This window comes from Hippocampus zosterae, chromosome 8 (genome assembly GCF_025434085.1).
Source record: "Hippocampus zosterae strain Florida chromosome 8, ASM2543408v3, whole genome shotgun sequence".
NCBI lineage: Eukaryota > Metazoa > Chordata > Actinopteri > Syngnathiformes > Syngnathidae > Hippocampus > Hippocampus zosterae.
This window is the reverse complement of record NC_067458.1, coordinates 26,124,521-26,147,059: the sequence shown is the minus strand read 5'-3', so window position 1 is coordinate 26,147,059 and position 22,539 is coordinate 26,124,521. Positions and strand designations below refer to the sequence as shown.

At 49.0% G+C, this 22,539-nt stretch overlaps 4 protein-coding genes across 5 annotated transcripts in view; 2 read left to right on the top strand and 2 right to left on the bottom strand.

Annotated features, from left to right (window-relative positions):
- The first annotated feature begins 1,916 nt into the window (after positions 1-1,916).
- Positions 1,917-3,909, top strand: LOC127606033 (heat shock 70 kDa protein 1). Its single transcript, XM_052074025.1, has one exon. The coding sequence runs from the start codon at positions 1,963-1,965 to the stop codon at positions 3,880-3,882; it is 1,920 nt and encodes a 639-aa protein (XP_051929985.1). The 5' UTR covers positions 1,917-1,962; the 3' UTR covers positions 3,883-3,909.
- Positions 3,910-4,637: 728 nt separating this feature from the next.
- dnajc19 (DnaJ (Hsp40) homolog, subfamily C, member 19) lies at positions 4,638-5,961 on the top strand. Its single transcript, XM_052074036.1, has 6 exons — positions 4,638-4,768; positions 5,028-5,079; positions 5,155-5,228; positions 5,489-5,568; positions 5,667-5,737; positions 5,813-5,961. The coding sequence occupies exons 1-6, from the start codon at positions 4,766-4,768 to the stop codon at positions 5,881-5,883; spliced, it is 351 nt and encodes a 116-aa protein (XP_051929996.1). The 5' UTR covers positions 4,638-4,765; the 3' UTR covers positions 5,884-5,961.
- A 312-nt stretch (positions 5,962-6,273) lies between these two features.
- LOC127606032 (RNA-binding protein FXR1-like) overlaps positions 6,274-22,539 on the bottom strand; it is a 31,153-nt gene continuing 14,887 nt past the window's right edge. Inside the window, exons 2-19 of one of the 2 annotated variants that reach the window (XM_052074023.1) lie at positions 15,799-15,886; positions 14,791-14,843; positions 14,613-14,706; positions 14,452-14,523; positions 14,144-14,292; positions 13,186-13,279; positions 12,942-13,058; positions 12,657-12,827; positions 11,207-11,285; positions 10,938-11,047; positions 10,719-10,805; positions 9,815-10,049; positions 9,307-9,404; positions 8,767-8,872; positions 8,506-8,694; positions 8,206-8,283; positions 7,649-7,734; positions 6,274-7,537 (exon numbers count right to left, since the gene is read on the bottom strand). In XM_052074023.1, the coding sequence (XP_051929983.1) occupies positions 7,367-7,537; positions 7,649-7,734; positions 8,206-8,283; positions 8,506-8,694; positions 8,767-8,872; positions 9,307-9,404; positions 9,815-10,049; positions 10,719-10,805; positions 10,938-11,047; positions 11,207-11,285; positions 12,657-12,827; positions 12,942-13,058; positions 13,186-13,279; positions 14,144-14,292; positions 14,452-14,523; positions 14,613-14,706; positions 14,791-14,843; positions 15,799-15,886 (2,077 nt within the window). In that variant the 3' untranslated portion in view covers positions 6,274-7,366. The remainder of the gene's footprint in view (positions 7,538-7,648; positions 7,735-8,205; positions 8,284-8,505; positions 8,695-8,766; positions 8,873-9,306; positions 9,405-9,814; positions 10,050-10,718; positions 10,806-10,937; positions 11,048-11,206; positions 11,286-12,656; positions 12,828-12,941; positions 13,059-13,185; positions 13,280-14,143; positions 14,293-14,451; positions 14,524-14,612; positions 14,707-14,790; positions 14,844-15,798; positions 15,887-22,539) is intronic. The other variant, XM_052074024.1, reaches the window with a different exon arrangement.
- LOC127606034 (heat shock 70 kDa protein 1) lies at positions 17,251-19,616 on the bottom strand. Its single transcript, XM_052074026.1, has 2 exons — positions 19,494-19,616; positions 17,251-19,226 (listed from the first exon to the last, which is right to left on the bottom strand). Exon 2 carries the CDS (start codon positions 19,195-19,197, stop codon positions 17,278-17,280), a length of 1,920 nt encoding a protein of 639 aa, XP_051929986.1. The 5' UTR covers positions 19,198-19,226; positions 19,494-19,616; the 3' UTR covers positions 17,251-17,277.

The window sequence follows — 22,539 nt, the reverse complement described above, 5'->3', positions numbered from 1 at the left end:
CTGCGATTGGCTGGCAACCCATTCAGGGTGTCGCCCTGCCTACTGCCCGAAGACAGCTGGGATAGGCTCCAGCACCCCCCGCGACCCTAGTGAGGATCAAGCGGTTCGGATGATGAATGAATGAATAAGTCAATATGGGGCGGCCCGGTAGTCCAGTGGTTAGCACATCGACTTCACAGTGCAGGGGTACCGGGTTCAATTCCAGCTCTGGCCTCCCTGTGTGGAGTTTGCATGTTCTCCCCGGGCCTGCGTGGGTTTTCTCCGGGTGCTCCGGTTTCCTCCCACATTCTAAATAACATGCATGGCAGGCTGATTGAACACTCTAAATTGTCCCTAGGTGTGAGCGTGAGTGCGAATGGTTGTTCGTTTCTGTGTGCCCTGCGATTGGCTGGCAACCGATTCAGGGTGTCCCCCGCCAACTGCCCGAAGACAGCTGGGATAGGCTCCAGCACCCCCCGCGACCCTAGTGAGGACCTTAGCGGCTTGGAAGATGAATGAATGAATGAAAAGGGTCAATAATGAGGGCTTTCACTATGTATAATGCCGACGTGTTTTCGTCCACTGGCAGGAGGTAGATGGCATTTTTCCATGACGCCATACAGATTTCAAATATTCTTTTCTCATTCCTTTTACTGGCTACCATCTCGAGCCGAAGGACATCGATATTACGGGGGGACTCTTAACTGCAGACTGTTTGTGAATGTCAAGTTCAGCTGTACCATGGCACCAAATTCAAAGACGCTGACCCACGCCAATGTTCCCAAACACTGTGGATGACGTCACAAGCTCCTCCCGGCTCAGTTCCTTTGATCAATACTGTACGTTGGTAATTGGCGGCGCTCGACTTTCGGCCGTATGGTATTGACGGTAGTGAAAAGTGCCAAAATCGCTCCATCTCCCATTATTATGGCAGAACGGAATGCTGTCTGAGCCAAACACATGTTCAAAGAAAAAGAAATATCTGTTATATAGTTACCTCGTAATTACCTAGTAATATTTATTATTATAATGTTAATTTTAGCAGTGTCTATTTGATTGATGCACACAAAATAGTTTTACAATTTCATTAGTTGATGTCAATAGTAACATTCAACGTACACCAACACATTTTAACAAACTGATTTTTTTCAGAACTACATCGTTAAAATGAATGACGTAATTCACTCAAAAATAATCGACACTCTTCGCGCTGCGTCTCGATGTGTCCAGAGCGTTCTGGAATATTGTAAGTCAATGTTTAACATTACAATCCGGGTTGGCCTTCAAAATAAAATATACTTCCGTTCATTTGCCTTACCACAGCCTGAAAGTCATTTCCGAAATCTTTTAGTTAGAAAGAACTAACAGGAAGTGGTCTTTATCAGTGACGGATTTTGACAGAGAAACGTCTGGAAGTGCCGAGAATGAGTTTGGACGAGTATAAAAACGGGAGGGACAGCCACCGTACACAAAATACAAGCTCCTCACCGAGAAGCTCACCGAGAAGCTCACCGAGAAGCTCACCGAGAAGCTCACCGAGAAGCTCACCGAGAAGCTCACCGAGAAGCTCACCGAGAAGCTCACCGAGAAGCTCACCGAGAAGCTCACCGAGAAGCTCACCGAGAAGCTCACCGAGAAGCTCACCGTGCACTTGAAGTGTAAGTTGGTGCTTTCATTCTCTATAATTCAGACTTTTTACATCCTATTTAGTCACGCCGCCATATATTTTTATTGCATTATATTGAATGGCTTCTCATGTTGTTAGAATGTTTAACATCTTGTGATTTCTACACTGTAAAATAATAAAGTAGCCACAGAGGTTCGACACAGGCTCCATATAGTATTGTAGACCACTGGGGGTTCTTTCGGTGATGATTAAGATAATTGATAATTTAACATAAGCTTACATTGGCATGATGTTTAATGTGCTGCTTGAATGTCGTTGCCCTCGCAGACAAACATCTTGACCGTCAGGCAAAGGAAATGGCGTCAGCGAAAGGCGTCGCCATCGGCATCGACCTGGGCACCACGTACTCCTGCGTGGGCGTTTTCCAGCACGGCAAGGTGGAGATCATCGCCAACGACCAGGGCAACAGAACCACGCCCAGCTACGTGGCGTTCACCGACACGGAGAGGCTCATCGGCGACGCCGCCAAGAACCAGGTGGCGTTGAACCCGAGCAACACGGTGTTTGACGCCAAGAGACTGATCGGAAGGAGGTTCGACGATCCGGTGGTGCAAGCGGACACCAAGCACTGGCCCTTCAAGGTGGTGGCCGACGGAGGCAAGGCCAAAATCCAAGTGCAGCACAAAGGGGAGGAGAAGGCCTTCTACCCAGAGGAGATCTCCTCCATGGTGCTGGTGAAAATGAAGGAGACGGCCGAAGCCTACCTGGGTCAACGGGTGTCCAGCGCCGTGGTAACGGTCCCCGCCTACTTTAACGACTCCCAGCGGCAGGCCACCAAGGACGCGGGCGTCATCGCCGGACTGAACATTCTCAGGATCATCAACGAGCCCACGGCGGCGGCCATCGCTTACGGTCTGGACAAAGGCCAGTCGGGAGAGCGCAACATCCTCATCTTCGACCTGGGCGGCGGCACCTTCGACGTGTCCGTCCTGACCATCGAGGGCGGCATCTTCGAGGTCAAAGCCACCGCCGGGGACACGCATCTGGGCGGAGAGGACTTTGACAACCGCATGGTGGAGCACTTTGTGGCCGAGTTCAAGAGGAAGCACAAGAAGGACATCGGCCAGAACAAGAGGGCCTTGAGGAGGCTGCGCACCGCCTGCGAGAGGGCCAAGCGGACGCTGTCCTCCAGCTCCCAGGCCAGCGTGGAGATCGACTCCCTCTTTGAAGGCCTGGACTTCTACACCGCCATCACCAGGGCTCGCTTTGAGGAGCTGTGCTCCGACCTGTTCAGGGCCACCCTGGAGCCGGTGGAGAAGGCCCTGAGGGATGCCAAGATGGACAAGGGCCAGATCCACGACGTGGTTCTCGTCGGCGGCTCCACGCGGATCCCCAGAATCCAGAAGCTCCTGGGGGACTTTTTTAACGGCAAAGAGCTGAATAAGAGCATCAACCCCGACGAGGCGGTGGCTTACGGCGCGGCCGTCCAGGCCGCCGTCCTCACGGGGGACACCTCGGCCAACGTCCAGGACCTGCTGCTGCTCGACGTGGCGCCTCTGTCGCTGGGCATCGAGACCGCCGGAGGAGTCATGACGCCGCTCGTCAAACGCAACACCACCATTCCCACCAAGCAAACGCAAATCTTCAGCACCTACGCCGACAACCAGCCCGGCGTCCTCGTCCGGGTCTTTGAGGGCGAGAGGGCCATGACCGTGGACAACAACCTCCTGGGAAAGTTTGAGCTGAGCGGAATCCCGCCGGCTCCGCGAGGCGTGCCGCAGATCGAGGTCACCTTCGACCTGGACGCCAACGGCATCTTGAACGTGTCGGCGGTGGACAAGAGCACCGGCAAGGAGAACAAAATCACCATCACCAACGACAAAGGCCGTCTGAGCAAGGAGGAGATCGACAAGATGGTGGACGACGCCCAAAAGTACAAAGCCGAGGACGACCTGCAGCGCGACAAGATCGCCGCCAAGAACGCTTTGGAGTCGTACGCCTTCCACGTGAAGAGCAGCGTCCAGGATGACGAGCTGGCGGCCAAGTTGAGCGAGGAGGATCGCAAGACTCTGACGGACAAGTGTGACCAGACCCTCAGCTGGCTGGACAACAACCAGCTGGCTGACACGGACGAGTTCCAGCACAAGCGGAAGGAGCTGGAACGAGTGTGTCAGCCAATCATCGGCAAGCTGTATCAGGGGGCGGGGCCTGCGGGAAGCTGCGGGGCGCAGGCCAGGGCTGGCGCCCAGGGGCCCACCGTTGAAGAGGTGGACTGAGCGCCTCGGTCGCCTCTCGGACTCCAAGACACTTTTAAAAATATATATATAGCTATTTTCAATGTTGAAACTCTTCATCTTGTCATGTATGGAATGTGTTTTATCAATAAATTATATTTAAGCCTAAGCGTGTTAATGTGATGTGGTAATTTTATTTCATTCATCCTAACAAGGGTCGCGGGGGGTGCTGGAGCCTATCCCAGCCGTCTTCGGGCAGTAGGCGGGGGACACCCTGAATTGGTAACCAGCCAATCGCAGCGCACACAGAGACGAACAACCATGCACGGCCTCACTCACACCTAGGGACAATTTAGAGCGTCCAATCAGCCTGCCACGCATGTTTTTGGAATGTGGGAGGAAACCGGAGTACCCGCAAAAAACCCACGCAGGCCCGGGGAGAACAAGCAAACTCCACACAGGGAGGCCGGAGCTGGAATTGAACCCGGTACACCTGCACTGTGAAGTCGACGTGCTAACCACTAGACTACCGGACTGCGCTGTAATTTTATTTTGTGAGCGGAAATGATTGCCTCGAAAAATAGGTATTGTCTGACATGAACATTGTAAGCCAATCACTGTCAAGTCAAACACAACTAATTTGATTTTTCTGTTGTCCACTGTCAGTTCAATCAACATTTTCAGAAAATCGAATGACCCGGACATTTGATCGGACGTTCCTCATCGATACTATACATTGTTCGCAGTTTGTTTTAAAATTCAAACGTTTTATATGGTGGGAAATAATCATCTGGGCGACAAGCATTGCTTGCCGGCTTTTTACGACAGTTTCTTACTATTGACGACATAAACACACGAACGTCAGAAAACATGAGGTCAAAAGTTTTTCCCCTGATCGATTTGTAACGAAACACAACACGGATACATGGCAAGTATACGTTTATATTCCTCAGCAGGACGGGGGGGGGAAACGACATGTGACGTCACGAAATGTCCCGATGAGACGGCTAGGCTAACTATTAGCTTTAGTCACGTTTGCTTTACCGAAGCTGTCCAACGCGAACGACTTGTTTGGGTTAAATTATTACTTTTTTGTGCGTGTGCTGTAACTACGTCTTGGGAGTCCGTTTACACGCATTGACATCTCACCACTTGTCGTGATTTTTACCTGCTGCCGATGTCCTCAGGCCAGTTCCTTGGTGGCAGCGGGGCTCGCTTTGGCTGCAGCCGGATTTGCAGGCAAGTACCTGAAGTGAACTCTTGTCAAGCGTCATCGTTTGACCCTTGCCTGGTGTTCTCCGCTTCATCGCCCAGGTCGCTATGTCATGCAGGCCATGAAGCAGATGGAGCCTCAAGTCAAACAGGCCCTACAGAGCTTCCCGAAGAATGTGAGGCTCTCACGTATCTGGTTTTGCTACTTCCCTTTCCCTAAAGTGTTCCCACCTGGCAGGTGCAAGATGCAGATGGAAGCGATTGTCCTTACTTAAACCCGTCCTAGGCATCCTCTGTACTTAATGACCACCTGCAAGGTTGATTCATATTTGTAGGCTGCTGCTGTAGTACTTGTTGACATTTATGACTACAATTTGAGGACCAAATCGCGTTGTAACTGGGCTCCAGCTAATTAAATTTATGCTCTTTCTTGAAGGCCTTTGGAGGGGGTTACTATCGAGGTGGTTTTGAACCAAAAATGACAAAGAGAGAAGCCGCATTGGTTTTAGGCGTCAGGTATGTTTAGTCTTGGCTCACATCTGGTCTTGTTTTGCATGTTTTTTTATTATTTTTTTAAACATGGCTCGATCCCCTAACTCGCTCATGTCTTTCAGTCCCACTGCCAGTTGGAATAAGATCAGAGAAGCCCACAGAAAACTGATGATCCTAAATCACCCAGATAGAGGTAGGTGGCAAGCTTAACTTGGGTTTCGCAGTCCGACATCAAAGGGCTTGACGAAATATTCTTGTGTTCTTGCAGGTGGCTCTCCCTACCTAGCGGCCAAGATTAACGAGGCCAAAGATCTAATTGAAGGCCAAACAAAGAAGTGACGAGCCATAACGAAGCGGCTCCAAAGTGAAATCACATTGTTGCGTTTGATTTTTCAAATGAATCCCATTGTATATAGAGCCCCTTTGCCTTTTGTGTTTTTTTACGCTGCGTATAGCACAAGATTCAAAAGGTTGCATTCATTCATGTTTTTGCTTTTAAGAGCGCACAGTTTGGTTCTAGATCTACATGAAAGATCAAGTTTATTTAAGAACTACCTGCATACAAAACATATTGCACATCAACCAACCAGAATGATCCTTTAGAAAAAAAAAAAAACACTTGTCGGCCCAACAGAACATGCGCTGTCATAACTCAGTAGTCCAAATTTGTCATGTGTCCTCTCACATACGTTTAGAGTCAAGGTGTTGTTTTTTTTGTGTGCATTTTTGTTTGTTTTTTGTTAAATACTGTACATATTTAAAATAAATAAGCCTTCCTTTTGGGGAAACGGTCAATGAGTTTCCAGCCGAACAAAAATCAAGAAATTGGCTACATCGCTGTTTGAGCACACAAGGCAGTTTTTTCCAACTACAATTAACTCTCGACAGCAAAATGTTTCAGTGCAAAGGAAATGACTCGACGGGTTTGTTGTTTTCCGGGTACGCTGTAACATTTCCTCATGAACAAAGTGGTTGCATATTGAAAAAGAGAAAGCAGCTATGCCAAACTCAACACATAAACATTAAGAACAGTCATACCCGACTTGAAAAGATATGTCTCCGAATGACTTCTCGGGGGTCTTCAGTGGTTGCGTTTGTCAGTTCACAGTGGCAAGAGAGCATTTGGGGGGTGGGGGAGGGGGGGGGCTCATCTGGTCCGACTGTGGCAGGCAAAGCACCAGCAAAGACGTGTGACAAGTTTTCAGATATTGTGCGATTCAGGCAACATGTTCAAACTATTTCTCAAGGCACGACAGCTGATCACGTCAACGTCAAGTACGCGGGCGGGGGGGCGGGGGGGGGGGGGCTTCAAAACAAATCTGCCTGCGCCGTGGTATTGCTCACGCACGGCGGTAGAAAGTACAAACCAATTCAGATGCACAAAAATATCCAGAAAAACCTTTCCTGGCGGAGGCAGACGTTTACAAAAACCCTGCTAAGATGTTAGCAAAAAACGATATGGGTAGGAGTTGCATTCCCTGACTACTTTTTTTTTTCCAAATACTGCTTTCGCAGTCATTCTTGCGACTGAAAATGAACATTTACATAATCGTAGTGTGTGAGAGACTATCTTTGGCCAGCTTAGACAGGAAGAACCACTGAAAGAAAAAAAAAAAAAGAAACGGTGTGGGGGAGTAGAACAAGAGTGTCAAGGTGTGGCGTAAGTATACAGACCACTAAAAAATACACACGGTTTTAAATTTCAAAGTTAAAAAAAAAAAATTCATAATAATTCTTGCCGCGTTAAAAACAGATTCAAAGAAAAGCGTGAGATTTCAAACGATGCCAAACAAGATTCGAAAAGAGTGTTTTGGGGGTGTGGCTACGAGAGGCCGTTGACAACAGTTTTGGGGTCCGGCTCGCCTTCGTCCGAGACTTTGGCGGCCCCCTCCGCCGAGGGCCCGGCTGGCTCTTGGTTGGCAACGTTGTCGGAACCGTTGGAGGTTGTGGGAGGAGCCTCCGGGCTGCGCTCTGCTGCGGCATCCGCCTGACCCTGAACAAAACATGGAGGAAAAAAAATTAAAACTCCAAGCTGAGTCTCAAGAGCCCCCCAAGCTTGCGCAACGATTTGCTGCCAATAAAAAAGAAGACTAAGTGCAGAAACCTCCTCCTCGTTCGCGGCGACGTCCTTGGTGGTCGGCATCTGTCTGCTCTGAGAGTCGGCCCTGGACATGAAGTCTGCCACCGTCACTGTGCACAGAGCAGACGAGACAAAGCATTGGCCAGTCGCAGGGGGGGGGGGTGATGATTAAAATGTCTGAAATCAATCTGTCAAGTTTTCGTCATTTTGCTGCTGTTGCAATTTTGGTTAAGGTGCAAATGGAATTGAGAAATTCTTGAAATTTAACTTGCAGGAATCCTGATGAAAAAAAAAAATTCTGTCTGAAGGATTCTTCCCTTTTTTTTTTTTTTTTTTTTAACCATGCAGCCTAAAAGGTAAAAAAACAAGCGCATGCTCTTGGGACACACCACTTCAGTCTGTCAGAATAAAACGACAACATTATTAGTGAAGGAAAAGTAAAAAAAAAAGCACTCCAACATTTTGGCAAACGCAAGCAGGAAAACGTACGCTGGTGGCTATCGGCAGTACAAACGCGTCACACAAAACCCACAAGCGGTGAAGGGCAACGCGAGCGCCGACACGAGCAGTCCCCCAATTACCTGGCTGCCGCTCTTCGGGCGGGCGAATACGACGCCGTCGACTACGGTTACGACGCTGCGGCTGAGCTTCGGCGTCATCTAAGGGTGGCGAGAGGGACTGCAGGCTAAAACATGGCAACCGGCCTAGCTTGCTGACGCTTCATTTCAACGGATGCCATAAGCTCACTTGATTTGGCAACATTTGTTTTACAGAAAACCAAAGTGCCGTAAAAAATAAAATAAAATAAAAACGAAAAATTCGAGCAATCGAACAGCAGGTAAAGAGCAAAAGTGCTCATTGGGTACTGAATGATTCCATACCGATTCCGTTTTCGCTCACAGAGGCGTTGTCCGATTCGCTCATGCCATCCATCATGGTGGCGTCCTCATCCGTCCTGCGTCGGCGAGATCGCCGCTGAGCGCGAGGGGCCACCAAGTTGGACTCGCTCGCATCGGTGTCGGCGGTCTGGTCCGTCTCGGTGTTGGTCTCCGCGTTGTCACCGCGAGGGCCTGCCGCAAAGTCACTTGTTCCATCCTGGAATTCTTTTGACTTCCGACGGGCGTTTTTACCTGCGCCGCTACCGCCGCCGCTGCTGCCCGCGCCTCCTCTTCCTCCTCGCCCTCCCCGTCCTCTGCCCGGTCCGGGCCTCCTGCGACCGTCCCTCTGCGGACGTGGACCTCTATCCCTCTCCCTGTACCCATTCATCCACATCTTACATGTCATCAAAACAAATTGGGGGGGTTGGGGGGGGGGGGGGGTCATGCAATCAGTGGCTCAACTGAAATCTCACAGGATTTGTAAGGTCATGGAAAAGGTCTTTTGAAATGTTTAGAAAAATCGAATGACTTGTTTTCCTACGTCGAGACTGTGCGTGCTGCTCATGTGGACTGTTGCCAAGTCGCCCTTTTTGTTTGACACGAGTCAAGGGGACGGTAAAATTAAACCAATGAGTAAATGACATGAAAAGTATAAAACATTGCAGGAATTACAAAGTGTTCATTTCCATCTTGGAAATTAATTGAAGTGGTTTGGTAGTCATCGGAAAGCCACGGACAACTTTCGTTTAAAAAAAAAAAAAAAGACTCCAAAGCCCGAATCGAAGCAAAGTGGAAGAGCACGACTCGCCTCATTTGCTCCTCAGCAGCCTGCGACCAGTCGCCGACTTCATCCCGACGCTCCGAGTCGGTCTCGGATGCATTGGAGTGCTCCGAGTTGGTGCCTGGCAGAAGCACAAGGTTGCACTGAGTCGTGCGCAAATTACGCCGAGCAGAGAGGAAACGGACGACCGTAGCTCTGCGGGCTCATTTCCTCCACACACCACCAATCATCGGCAAACAGAAATCCTGGAATACTTGGGGGGGGGGGGGGGGGGGGGGTGCAGACACGAGAGTCTTTGCTAGCATGCTTCCGAGCAGGGGTGCCCAATATGTCGATCGCAATCGACCGCTAACGTCTTATTGATTTGACTGGATCGATTTTTGTCTTGCTGCACACCGAACCCGAAAAAAAAGGTTAAAGGTTTTGGCCCCCCTGTTTTAGAGGATTAAAAAACAAACAAAAAAAAAAAATCGTGAACGTGGTCAATGGGAGCCCACAGGTGATAGTGTGGCAAGAGCTGGGCGTGCCTACCGTATCCGGTACTGTAGCCGTGGCCTCTGCGCCCACGACCTCGACTGTTGTAGGAGCGGCCGACGTGCGACGAGGACGACGAGGCGTTGGCGCCGCCGTCTGCGTTATATCCTCCCCCTCCTCCCGCTCCTCCTCCTCCCCCGCGCTCGCTCCTCTCCTCGGGTCGGTGGCCCTGCGTGAGCTGCCGCAGCTGTTCGTCAATCTGCATGCGCTCCAGACGAAGTTGTTCCACCTCCTGCTCGGAAGAAGCAAAAAGTGCATTTTCACAGTTCTAATTTCTCCCGATTGACAGTGTGGTTCTAACCGATGCATTCGGCTGGTCGCGTCAAATGTGGAATTCAATTTTTAAAAATGGTTTCGCTGAAAGAATCCGAAAGAACGAGATCCCGGATACAAGCGGCCGAAATGAGTTTTCTCCGCAGGGTGTCCGGGCTCTCCCTTAGAGATAAGGTGAGAAGCTCGGTCATCCGGGAGGGGCTCAGAGTCGAGCCGCTTCTCCTCCACATCGAGAGGAGCCAGATGAGGTGGCTTGGGCATCTGATTCGGATGCCTCCTGAACGCCTCCCTGGTGAGGTGTTCCGGGCATGTCCCACGGGGAGGAGACCCCGAGGAAGACCCAGGACACGCTGGCGAGACTATGTCACCCAGCTGGCCTGGGAACGCCTCGGGATCCCCCGGGGAGAGCTGGAAGAAGTAGCTAGGGAGAGGGAAGTCTGGGCTTCCCTGCTAAAGCTGTTGCCCCCGCGACCCGGCCCCGGATAAGCGGTAGAAGATGGATGGATGGATGGATGGATGGATGGATGGATGGATGAATGGATGAATCCGGTAAAATGAGATGAATGTCGCCGTTGGAACTGTGTAAGCAAGAGAAATCCAAGACACACACATTCAAGCAGGCCCTTACATTGAGGTAGGAGATGTGGTACTCCAGCAAGACCTGGACATTCCCAATGCTCTCCTTCGTGCCGACAAAGGTAAAGGGGACCATTCCCTGTGTCAACAAAACCAAACGAGCACAACGTGCAGGTCAGTATATGTCAGGCAATGCCACCAAATGTGACAACTGCTCAGCGAGGAGGTAAAGGAAAAAAAAAAGGAAATAAACAACAAGAACGCGGCTCACTTCTTGTCGCGGTTGCTTGTTGTCGTTGTCTCCTTCGATCCTGACCCGCACCACTCCGGACTTGTCCACAATCTCCTGAATGACTTTTCCATTCTTACCGATGACTTTGCCTAAGGGCGGACAACAAGTGGGCCGATTGCAGATTTTCCGCTTTGAGAATTTTTTTTTCCCAGTAACCGTCATTGCCGCCAAAAAGACAGACAAATTTTTTTTTTAAAAAGGAGGCGAGGGGGTGAGCTCAACATCCACTTCCAAGGATGCGTACATACCAACAAGGTTTCTTGGTACCTGGACAGAATCCTCCAGAAACTCCAGGTAGTTCCTTGCCTTTTTCACTGCTTCGGCCGTCTGGAAAACCAAAACAGGAGAGCTTTTTTTTTTTTTTTTTTTTTGCACAAAATGAACAAGGAAAATATTAAAACATTCAGGTGGACAAAAGCGGCCGAGACAGCGCGACTTTGACGATGAACTTGTAGAAGACCTTCTGGACCAATCGCCAAAACAAGTTTGTGTCACAGGATGGCCCGATTCCACTCCGTAAAATATGAATATAATAATAATTCATTCATTCATTCATCTTCCGAACCGCTTGATCCTCACTAGGATCGCGGGGGGTGCTGGAGCCTATCCCAGCTGTCTTCGGGCAGTAGGCGGGGGACACCCTGAACCGGTTGCCAGCCAATCGCAGGGCACACAGAGACGAACAACCATCCACGCTCACACTCACACCTAGGGACAATTTAGAGCGTCCAATCAGCCTGCCACGCATGTTTTTGGAATGTGGGAGGAAACCGGAGCACCCGGAGAAAACCCACGCAGGCCCGGGGAGAACATGCAAACTCCACACAGGGAGGCCAGAGCTGGAATGGAACCCGGGTACCTCTGCACTGTGAATTCGACGTGCTAACCACTGGACTACCGGGCCGCCCCTATAATAATAATAATAATAATAATAAATACATTTCATTTATAAGCACCCAAGTACACTTTACAATAACAAAAAACACAAAACATTACGGGTTGAGCAGCGGCAGCCAAAACGCGCCAGCATTCCACTCAACTCGGAAGTCACAACCATTTGCAAATCCTTTTCAATCTCGATTCAACCAAAGACAAAAACAAATTATCGGACGCGCACGATATTGGAAAATCCTGCGAGATACAATTTGGGTGTTGAATACACCCAAATATAACCACTGGTAGTCCAGTGGTTAGCACGTCAACCTCACAGTGCAGAGGTACCGGGTTCAATTCCAGCTCCGGCCTCCCTGTGTGGAGTTTGCATGTTCTCCCCGGGCCTGTGTGGGTTTTCTCCGGGTGCTCCGGTTTCCTCCCACATCCCAAAAACATGCGTGGCAGGCTGATTGAACACTCTAAATTGTCCCTAGGTGTGAATGTGAGCGTGGTTGGTTGTTCGTCTCTGTGTGCCCTGCGATTGGCTGGCAACCGGTTCAGGGTGTCCCCCGCCTACTGCCCGAAGACAGCTGGGATAGGCTCCAGCACCCCCCGCGACCCTAGTGAGGATCAAGCGGTTCGAAAAATGGATGGATGGATGGATGGATGGAATGAATACAACGAGATCGACAACATGTTCCTAAAGAAATTACATTTTTATCATCGGATGAACCCCCCCCTCACACACCCCCCCCCCCCAAAAAAAAGCAATGTAGCTCATGCTCATATCCATACCAGCTCCCGACTTTTGGAAAAGAACACTACCTCTCCATAAATTCTGAAGGTACCGGTCTCCTCGTCCAAATCGATGGCGGTGACCCCCGGCACTTTCCGCGCTTGCTGAATGTTGCTGCCGTGACTGCCGATGGCCAGCCCCATCAAATCGGGCCTCACCGTGAACTCTTCCTGGAAAGACGACACCAGGTGCCGGGAGTTCTACACAAAAACAAAAAAGCAAAAATGAGCGAGGTGGATACAAGCGTTGAAATCCTCCCAGCCTTCTCCTAATCGCCGCCGCCAAGAGTTGGCAATGGCCCGGCGGCGGCTGACCTCGAGGTGTTTTGTGGCTTCCTGGTTGCGGGACATGAGCATCAGCTTGGTTCGGAGGCTGCGCAGGTGCATGTCACTCAGCAAAGACACGCGCTTCACCGTTGACTCGGTGGTGGACTAGAATGAGAGGACGAAAAAAATAAAAATAAAATAAAAATAATGATCAAGATTAATGTAAGCCTAAGCGGTGTTTGTGTGGGTGTGACGTGGGAATTGCAGACATGGTATGAAGAAAGTTCATTACCACAATGACCAACTGGCTGGTCTCGGCACAGTAGGAGACTTGACAGGCTCCCACAGCTTTCTTAAAGTCTTTATGCGCATTCTCGGTCTGACACCTGGAACGGATCAGCACGGGCAGAACTTAAGTTGCTTAGTTCTCAATTCGAGAAGAAAACAATCGGCGCTCCTCAATTGCCAAACGACTTCACGTACACATTTGCACTTTATTTTGGCGACCAAATAAATCAATAAATATTGTCCATTGATCCAACAGGAACGTGCATCATTTTAGTGTTCCAAAGAATTTGATTAGCCTCCATATAACATGAAACATTGTCTTATTTTGTACCCCCCCGCAAAAATATGCAATCGATTGAATAATCGCGATCTCAAAGATCACCAAAAAGTTTGCGCCCCAGTATTTTTGCACAACTTCGAATTAGGTTGTCATGCTCAAGATGCGGCGGCCTGGTAGTCCAGTGCTTGGCACGTTGGCTTCACAGTGCAGAGGTACCGGGTTCGATTCCAGCTCCGGCCTCCCTGTGTGGAGTTTGCATGTTCTCCCCGGGCCTGCGTGGCTTTTCTCCGGGTGCTCCGGTTTCCTCCCACGTTCCAAAAACATGTGTGGCAGGCTGATTGGACGCTCTAAATTGTCCCTAGGTGTGAATGTGAGCGTGGATGGTTGTTTGTCTCTGTGTGCCCTGCGATTGGCTGGCAACTAATTCAGGGTGTCCCCCGCCTACTGCCCGAAGACGGCTGGGATAGGCTTCAGCACCCCCCGCGACCCTAGTGAGGATTAAGCGGTTCGGAAAATGGATGGATGGATGGATGCTCAAGATGCGCCCTTAAAATGGACCCGTTTTCAGGTTAGCAACAGACGCTAACAGCTTTCAAACACAATACCAGGGTTGAGCGTATAAGCGTGCAAGTGTTCATTTGTTCCGAAGACATTTTGTCAAATGCTTTCCTGCGGTACTCACGCTTCTTGCAGATCTTGCGGGATGGCGATGGTGCACTTGTGAAAGTAATTACTGGTGATTGCCTTGTTGGTGTTGACCGGGCGCAAGCGCTCAAATGTCACAATCTCGTTGTAGACGGCATCACAGGCCGCATACTCGATGACAAAGAACTGGGTGGGCGGGGACATATAAGATCAGTGAGCAAAAAAAAAAACCCCCAACAACTGATGACTATTTTAGTTAGTCGATCACGGTGACAGTTTTTGGGCGACGATACAAAGTGGGTGCAGTTGACCAAGACATGGGGCGTGCGGTCAAGCAAAACTCACATCTCCTTTCGTCATGCAGACTTTAGCAAGCCACCAACCACAAGGTTCCACATCATTGGCCCTGGAAAGGATCTGCCCAGATCATAAGACATGAAGATGAAGACACTACCAGACAGTAAACGCAAGAAGAAAGCTAGTACATCGAAGTGACTGGTCCATACCTCCACTTCCTCACCCTCTCTAATCTCCTTCTTGGCGTCAGCAGGAGGTGGCATCCGGACATCGCTGAAGGGCACCTGGCGTTCTGGTTGCCAACTGAAAAAACAAACAAACAATGGCATCGCTTCCCAAAAAAAATGCGCAGCGCATACAGACGGCCGCCGGAAATCACAAACTCACTTGTTCTCAAAGGCAATGGTGAGAGAATCATTGTGGATGTCTCTGACTAAGCCCTGTGGAAATACAAACATGCGTGAATGCATTACTTGACCAGAACAACATTAAAAAAGAACAAAATATTATGACCAAATATACAAAAAATTGAAATATGAGCCCCACTTTTGTCAACTACACTGCTCATTGAATACGCGAACGGCAGGTCAGAAATCAACTTTCTCGTAACGTGACTTTTTTTTTAAGTGACACGGAATGAAAACGATCCAAATCGAATTACTCAGTCATGATCTGTTGGGGCAGAACGAGGAGGGGGTGCCACGAAAGCGGGGCGGCAGACGGCAATTTTACTCTGGTCCCTCGTCTCGAAATAGCATTGAGGGTTTCGGTATCAGGGGCCACCGTCCACTCTTCCGTCAGCTGCTCATGACTGACAAGGAGCAACTGGCTAACACGCACACACACATACACACACACAAAATAGCTTCGACGTTCTTCAGAAAAAAAGGTGGCTCCGCGGCTCTAGAGCTTCACATTACCGTGGTTCCAAGTTCACAATTAGGTTTTGACGAACCTTTAGCGCGAATTGAGGATAACGGATGCCGCTTCCGCTAGCACCAAATATCACCGTAATACACGAAGCACGCCCAAACTCCTCTGTGACTTCATTCTTTGACGTCAGCGGCTCCAGTCGGCTAACTCAAAACACGGTTCAGCAGCTTCCTTGCAAAAAAAATGTCACCCACAAGAAATAAAGGCGAGGTTGTCGACCATCATTATGTTTCTCGGGCGCTGTAACCAAAAAAAATAAGATGCCGAAGAAGTGACGAAGATTCGGCGGCAGTGCTAGCTTAACTAGCTAGTTGTAGCTAGCGAAGCTAATGCCGGTCACTAGCAAACATTGAGAGTTACAACTTGTTGCCCGAAAAAAATCCGCCCTCGAAGTGCCAGCTAACATGCTGCAACGCGGGACACTATAATATAGCGATCGCATAATAATAAGCCGACATTTACCTTGTAAAAAGCCCCGTTGGAGCCGCGAACCTCCACCTCCAGTTCTTCCATATTGGACACGCAAAGGATGCTGGGATGATAGGTGCTCCTTAAAGCACCAACACCATCATATTTAAAAAAAAAAACAACAACAACCACAAATAACTGGGACAAGAAATAACTATTATTTCACCACGATGAAATTCCGATTCAAGAAAATAAACCGCAGATTTATAAACTGATCGTATCACGCAAAAGCTAAGCTTTGTGAAAGGACACAACAGCAACTTGTGACAAAAGTAGGACAAGTGAGCGAAGACCTCCGTGCCTTTAATAATACACTCGAAAATTATTGAACGGGAGTTGAATAATATTTGATGTCGACTGTTGGCAGAATGCGGTTTTTAAGGGCAGGAGTCTCAAGTTGTGGCCCGTGGGCAGTTGGTGGCCTGCAGGATGAACGTTAGCAAGTGCCCCTATTCAGCCAGTTTTAGATGTCTCGTCCCGTCAGCACATCTGATTCAATTCACCAGCTTATCGGCAAACTCTGCAGGAGCCTGATAATGATTGTGGCCATTTGAAAATAGGTATGTTGGAGGAGGGAGATTTTAGGCTGGTCTCGACACAACATATTTGCCACGAATAATTCTTGGAGCTGACGGCTGAAACGATTCTTTTAAAGAAGGCGATGGAAAGGGAATGGCGAACATAAAGAGTTACATATAGACAGATAGATGGACAGAAAGACAGAGGGATACATTGAGACTGCGTATCTGACGATCCAAATGTTTGTCTTTCAATTTGACTTACCGTACTGTGTGACTGTTTGTGGCGGTCACCATGGCAACGTAACACTCCAGCACCTCATACAGTCTCTTTATTATTTTTCTAATTTTACATCGCTACTCCCAGTTTTTCTGGTGAGAGGACTCGCCAACCACAAATTTGTCCTTGATGTTGTGTCTTTTCCGTAACATTAATTTTGATTCGTTGTTTGACTGCGTTTACTGTTTTTTTTAAGTTCTAATGTTATTTGATGCATTGTTCTGCTGTTAGTTCATATTTTGCTGATGGAGGTTGTGTTCGACCTTAGTTTTCTCTAACGTACAGCAGTTGTGTTTGATGAGATGTATGTGTTGATGTTTTCTTCTCTGTATCCATTTTGGTTTAGCTCTACGGACGGGTCCGACTCGTCTGGCTCTTGACCATATTGTGCTCAACGGGAAAAGGAACCCATAACCTCCTGTTGTCAATACGGGTTAGATGCACCAAATCCAGTGGAGCAGCAGTATCCAAACATTAGCCCCACCGTGAGGTCATTGCTTGTATTGTATGGAAACACGCACACACCCCATCTTGACAATTTTTTTTTAGAATTTATTGATAAAAACACATTCCGTACATGACAAGAGTTGACAAGATGAAGAGTTTCAACATTGAAAATAGGTATATATATATTTTTTTACAACTGTCTTGGAGTCCGAGAGGCGACCGAGGCGCTCAGTCCACCTCTTCAACGGTGGGCCCCTGGGCGCCAGCCCTGGCCTGCGCCCCGCAGCTTCCCGCAGGCCCCGCCCCCTGATACAGCTTGCCGATGATTGGCTGACACACTCGTTCCAGCTCCTTCCGCTTGTGCTGGAACTCGTCCGTGTCAGCCAGCTGGTTGTTGTCCAGCCAGCTGAGGGTCTGGTCACACTTGTCCGTCAGAGTCTTGCGATCCTCCTCGCTCAACTTGGCCGCCAGCTTGTCATCCTGGACGCTGCTCTTCACGTGGAAGGCGTACGACTCCAAAGCGTTCTTGGCGGCGATCTTGTCGCGCTGCAGGTCGTCCTCGGCTTTGTACTTTTGGGCGTCGTCCACCATCTTGTCGATCTCCTCCTTGCTCAGACGGCCTTTGTCGTTGGTTATGGTGATTTTGTTCTCCTTGCCGGTGCTCTTGTCCACCGCCGACACGTTCAAGATGCCGTTGGCGTCCAGGTCGAAGGTGACCTCGATCTGCGGCACGCCTCGCGGAGCCGGCGGGATTCCGCTCAGCTCAAACTTTCCCAGGAGGTTGTTGTCCACGGTCATGGCCCTCTCGCCCTCAAAGACCCGGACGAGGACGCCGGGCTGGTTGTCGGCGTAGGTGCTGAAGATTTGCGTTTGCTTGGTGGGAATGGTGGTGTTGCGTTTGACGAGCGGCGTCATGACTCCTCCGGCGGTCTCGATGCCCAGCGACAGCGGCGCCACGTCGAGCAGCAGCAGGTCCTGGACGTTGGCCGAGGTGTCCCCCGTGAGGACGGCGGCCTGGACGGCCGCGCCGTAAGCCACCGCCTCGTCGGGGTTGATGCTCTTATTCAGCTCTTTGCCGTTGAAAAAGTCCCCCAGGAGCTTCTGGATTCTGGGGATCCGCGTGGAGCCGCCGACGAGAACCACGTCGTGGATCTGGCCCTTGTCCATCTTGGCGTCCCTCAGGGCCTTCTCCACCGGCTCCAGAGTGGCCCTGAACAGGTCGGAGCACAGCTCCTCAAAGCGAGCCCTGGTGATGGCGGTGTAGAAGTCCAGGCCCTCAAAGAGGGAGTCGATCTCCACGCTGGCCTGGGAGCTGGAGGACAGCGTCCGCTTGGCCCTCTCGCAGGCGGTGCGCAGCCTCCTCAAGGCCCTCTTGTTCTGGCCGATGTCCTTCTTGTGCTTCCTCTTGAACTCGGCCACAAAGTGCTCCACCATGCGGTTGTCAAAGTCCTCTCCGCCCAGATGCGTGTCCCCGGCGGTGGCTTTGACCTCGAAGATGCCGCCCTCGATGGTCAGGACGGACACGTCGAAGGTGCCGCCGCCCAGGTCGAAGATGAGGATGTTGCGCTCTCCCGACTGGCCTTTGTCCAGACCGTAAGCGATGGCCGCCGCCGTGGGCTCGTTGATGATCCTGAGGATGTTCAGTCCGGCGATGACGCCCGCGTCCTTGGTGGCCTGCCGCTGGGAGTCGTTAAAGTAGGCGGGGACCGTTACCACGGCGCTGGACACCCGTTGACCCAGGTAGGCTTCGGCCGTCTCCTTCATTTTCACCAGCACCATGGAGGAGATCTCCTCTGGGTAGAAGGCCTTCTCCTCCCCTTTGTGCTGCACTTGGATTTTGGCCTTGCCTCCGTCGGCCACCACCTTGAAGGGCCAGTGCTTGGTGTCCGCTTGCACCACCGGATCGTCGAACCTCCTTCCGATCAGTCTCTTGGCGTCAAACACCGTGTTGCTCGGGTTCAACGCCACCTGGTTCTTGGCGGCGTCGCCGATGAGCCTCTCCGTGTCGGTGAACGCCACGTAGCTGGGCGTGGTTCTGTTGCCCTGGTCGTTGGCGATGATCTCCACCTTGCCGTGCTGGAAAACGCCCACGCAGGAGTACGTGGTGCCCAGGTCGATGCCGATGGCGACGCCTTTCGCTGACGCCATTTCCTTTGCCTGACGGTCAAGATGTTGGTCTGCGAGGGCAACGACATTCAAGCAGCACATTAAACATCATGCCAATGTAAGCTTATGTTAAATTATCAAACAATACTAAATGGAGCCAAAGAGCCTGTGTCGAACCTCTGTGGCTACTTTATTATTTTACAGTGTAGAAATCACAAGATGTTAAACATTCTAACAACATGAGAAGCCATTCAATATAATGCAATAAAAATATATGGCGGCGTGACTAAATAGGATGTAAAAAGTCTGAATTATAGAGAATGAAAGCACCAACTTACACTTCAAGTGCACTGTGAGCTTCTTGGTGAGCTTCTCGGTGAGCTTCTCGGTGAGCTTCTCGGTGAGCTTCTCGGTGAGCTTCTCGGTGAGCTTCTCGGTGAGCTTCTCGGTGAGCTTCTCGGTGAGCTTCTCGGTGAGCTTCTCGGTGAGCTTCTCGGTGAGCTTCTCGGTGAGCTTCTTGGTGAGCTTCTCGGTGAGGAGCTTGTATTTTGTGTACGGTGGCTGTCCCTCCCGTTTTTATACTCGTCCAAACTCATTCTCGGCACTTCCAGACGTTTCCCTGTCAAATTCCGTCACTGATAAAGACCACTTCCTATTAGTTCTTTCTAACTAAAAGATTACGGAAATGACTTTCAGGCTGTGGTAAGGCAGATGAACGGAAGCATCCTTTATTTTGAAGGCCAATCCGGATTGTAATATTAAACATTGACTTACATTTTTCCAGGACGCTCTGAATCATCGAGACGCAGCGAGAAGAGTGTCGATTATTTTTGAGTGAATTACGTCATTCATTTTAACGATGTAGTTCTGAAAAAAAATCGGTGTACGTTGAATGTTACTATTGACATCAACTAATGAAATTGTAAAACTATTTTGTGTGCATCAATCAAATAAGCACTGCTAAAAGTAACATTATAATAATAAATATTACTAGGTAATTACGAGGTAACTATATAACAGAAAATTATTTTTCTTTGAACATGTGTTTGGGTCAGACAGCATTCCGTTCTGCCATAATAATGGAAGATGGAGCGATTTTGGCACTTTTCACTACTGTCAATGCCATACGGCGAGTTTACATTCTGGACATTTCCAGACGTTTCTGTCAGATACGTCACAACCAAGTGCAAATTCCTGTCGGTACCTTCAAAACAAAGACAGATGAGTGGACTTCGAATGGAGGATGCACTTATTGTGAAGGCAAGTACGGTCACATTACTAGACATTGACGTCAACTTCTTCCAGAACCCTCTGGAATCGTGAAGGGAAAGCGAGACGAACGCAGACAAATCTGGATAAAGATCATTTTGGATGTGGTTGACGTCATTCATTTATGATATGATTATTGAATGTTTGTTAAAACGCGGTGGCATACATTTCATGTCATATTACATCAACCAACAAAACAGTTACTGGCTGCAGTGACTTTATGTGTACTTTGTATCAAGACAATAACCGCTTCAATAAACGTCAGGTTCATAATGACGATATCGATCCAGCGGGAAACATTAATTGGCTGTGCTCGAAATCATTCACGTATTCCCTTCTGCCGATTCAATGGATCTACCTTTCTGCTGGCCGTTTGTCTCTTGTCAAAGACGTACTCTGTCGTGCAGGTGTTTATTGTCTGTTAAATCACGTTTTGTCATCCGAATTGGAAGTATGGTGCGACGTTGCTGTCTTACTGAGTGCAGGAGCTCGTCAAATGGGAACGGTAGCTCCAGGAAGGCCATTAAAAAGTGGTGAATTTAAAAAAAAGTAAAAGATTCCGATGAAAAGACGCAACCACTAGCAGCAATTCTTTATTAAGTGTTCTAATCAACCACAAAGTAAGCGTCGGTCGAGCAAGCTAATCAGTCCCGAACAACCACTGCGACACCTAGTGGCCAATAGTTTACCTCCTGCTGGTTGCGTCCCGTAAAGTCATGCTAATCCTCCTTTTTCTGTCCCCGAGACACCGAACAAAGAGAGCAACATAGTCTTTATACATCCGCTTAAAATTGGTCAAACGGACAGAGACAAGATCCATCAACACGGGGCAATGCACCTCTCCTATTTTAAGGAAATTCGTTTTGTTCACTACACGAGAGATTAATCAAGAATCACAGACAGATAATAAATGAAGCTAATCATTTTAGAGATTCGAAGAAAAAAAAGATTTTAAAATGTTGAAAAGACCTTCCTTATCGGTATGCGAAAATAAGCACATTTCTAACCTGAATTAAAAACTAAAACATTAAAATTCAGGCATGACTTCACTTCGATTGGCAGTTTTCTGACATTTGCATCCAACACAAAAGCTAAATGTAACGTCCCCGTGTTTTCTTTCAATTCTAATTCGAGTCGATGTCAAAATACACATTAAATGGTACTTTGATTAGAAAACGGTGGGTTTTGTTTCAATTGTCACGAGCACATTTTTTTTTTAAATCAAGTATTATCAAACATGTTCATGCCATTGGTATTTACTCATTGATTTGCCTCCATTTTCTGACTCAAAAATGCTGAGCCCGATGCCAAAAGCACACATGCACACACATTTCGAGTCTCATTTGATCATATTCCCCACTTTGAAGAGCCAAGTGGCTTTGACACAAGTGTGTTCTTGTGTAGCGTGTCGTGTGCGTGTGCGTGTGTGCGTGTCATCCTGCGATGAAAATATTCCACTTGGTCTGAAGACATTACTCCAGACCCACACCGTCTGCCTGATAGTCGGTCCTCACGTTCAGATTTAAACCAGTTTACAAATTCCATTATGCTAAGCCCGAACACTGGTTGAGAAATGATGAACGATTATGTGAAACACATAATCTCCCCCGGCTGCACCATCATTGCAATATGACAGCCAAATTTCATTCATCCTATCCAATTTCTTCCTTATTGAGGAGAGAAAATTACTGGTCCCTGTAATCAGATATGCGGCAAGGCTATGTGAAGTTAAGCTCACTCCCATTAGGCTTGCTGCATTTGCTCCAGCTAGAGTCACGCGGGTTCTCGCCTGTCTGAAACGCCGCCGCACTTCTCACATGCCGATTCCAGGACTCATATTTGGCCCTGATGTTCGGTGGTCTCGACAGCCTCCATTCGCCACGTTTGAAACGGGAGAATTGACAAATCTCCTGCGTTACTTTTTTCAGCGGAGTAATCTGACTCAGTTCGTGACCGTGTGTGGCAATGATGAAATCAACCCTAACAATCAGTTAGTGACCGTTGCCACTAAAATGACTTCTACAGTAATTTCCGGCGTCAAGTGCGATAATCCGGAACGTCACAATTTGCTTTCCTGTCTGGATGAGTGACATCATGTATGCACCATGTCACCTT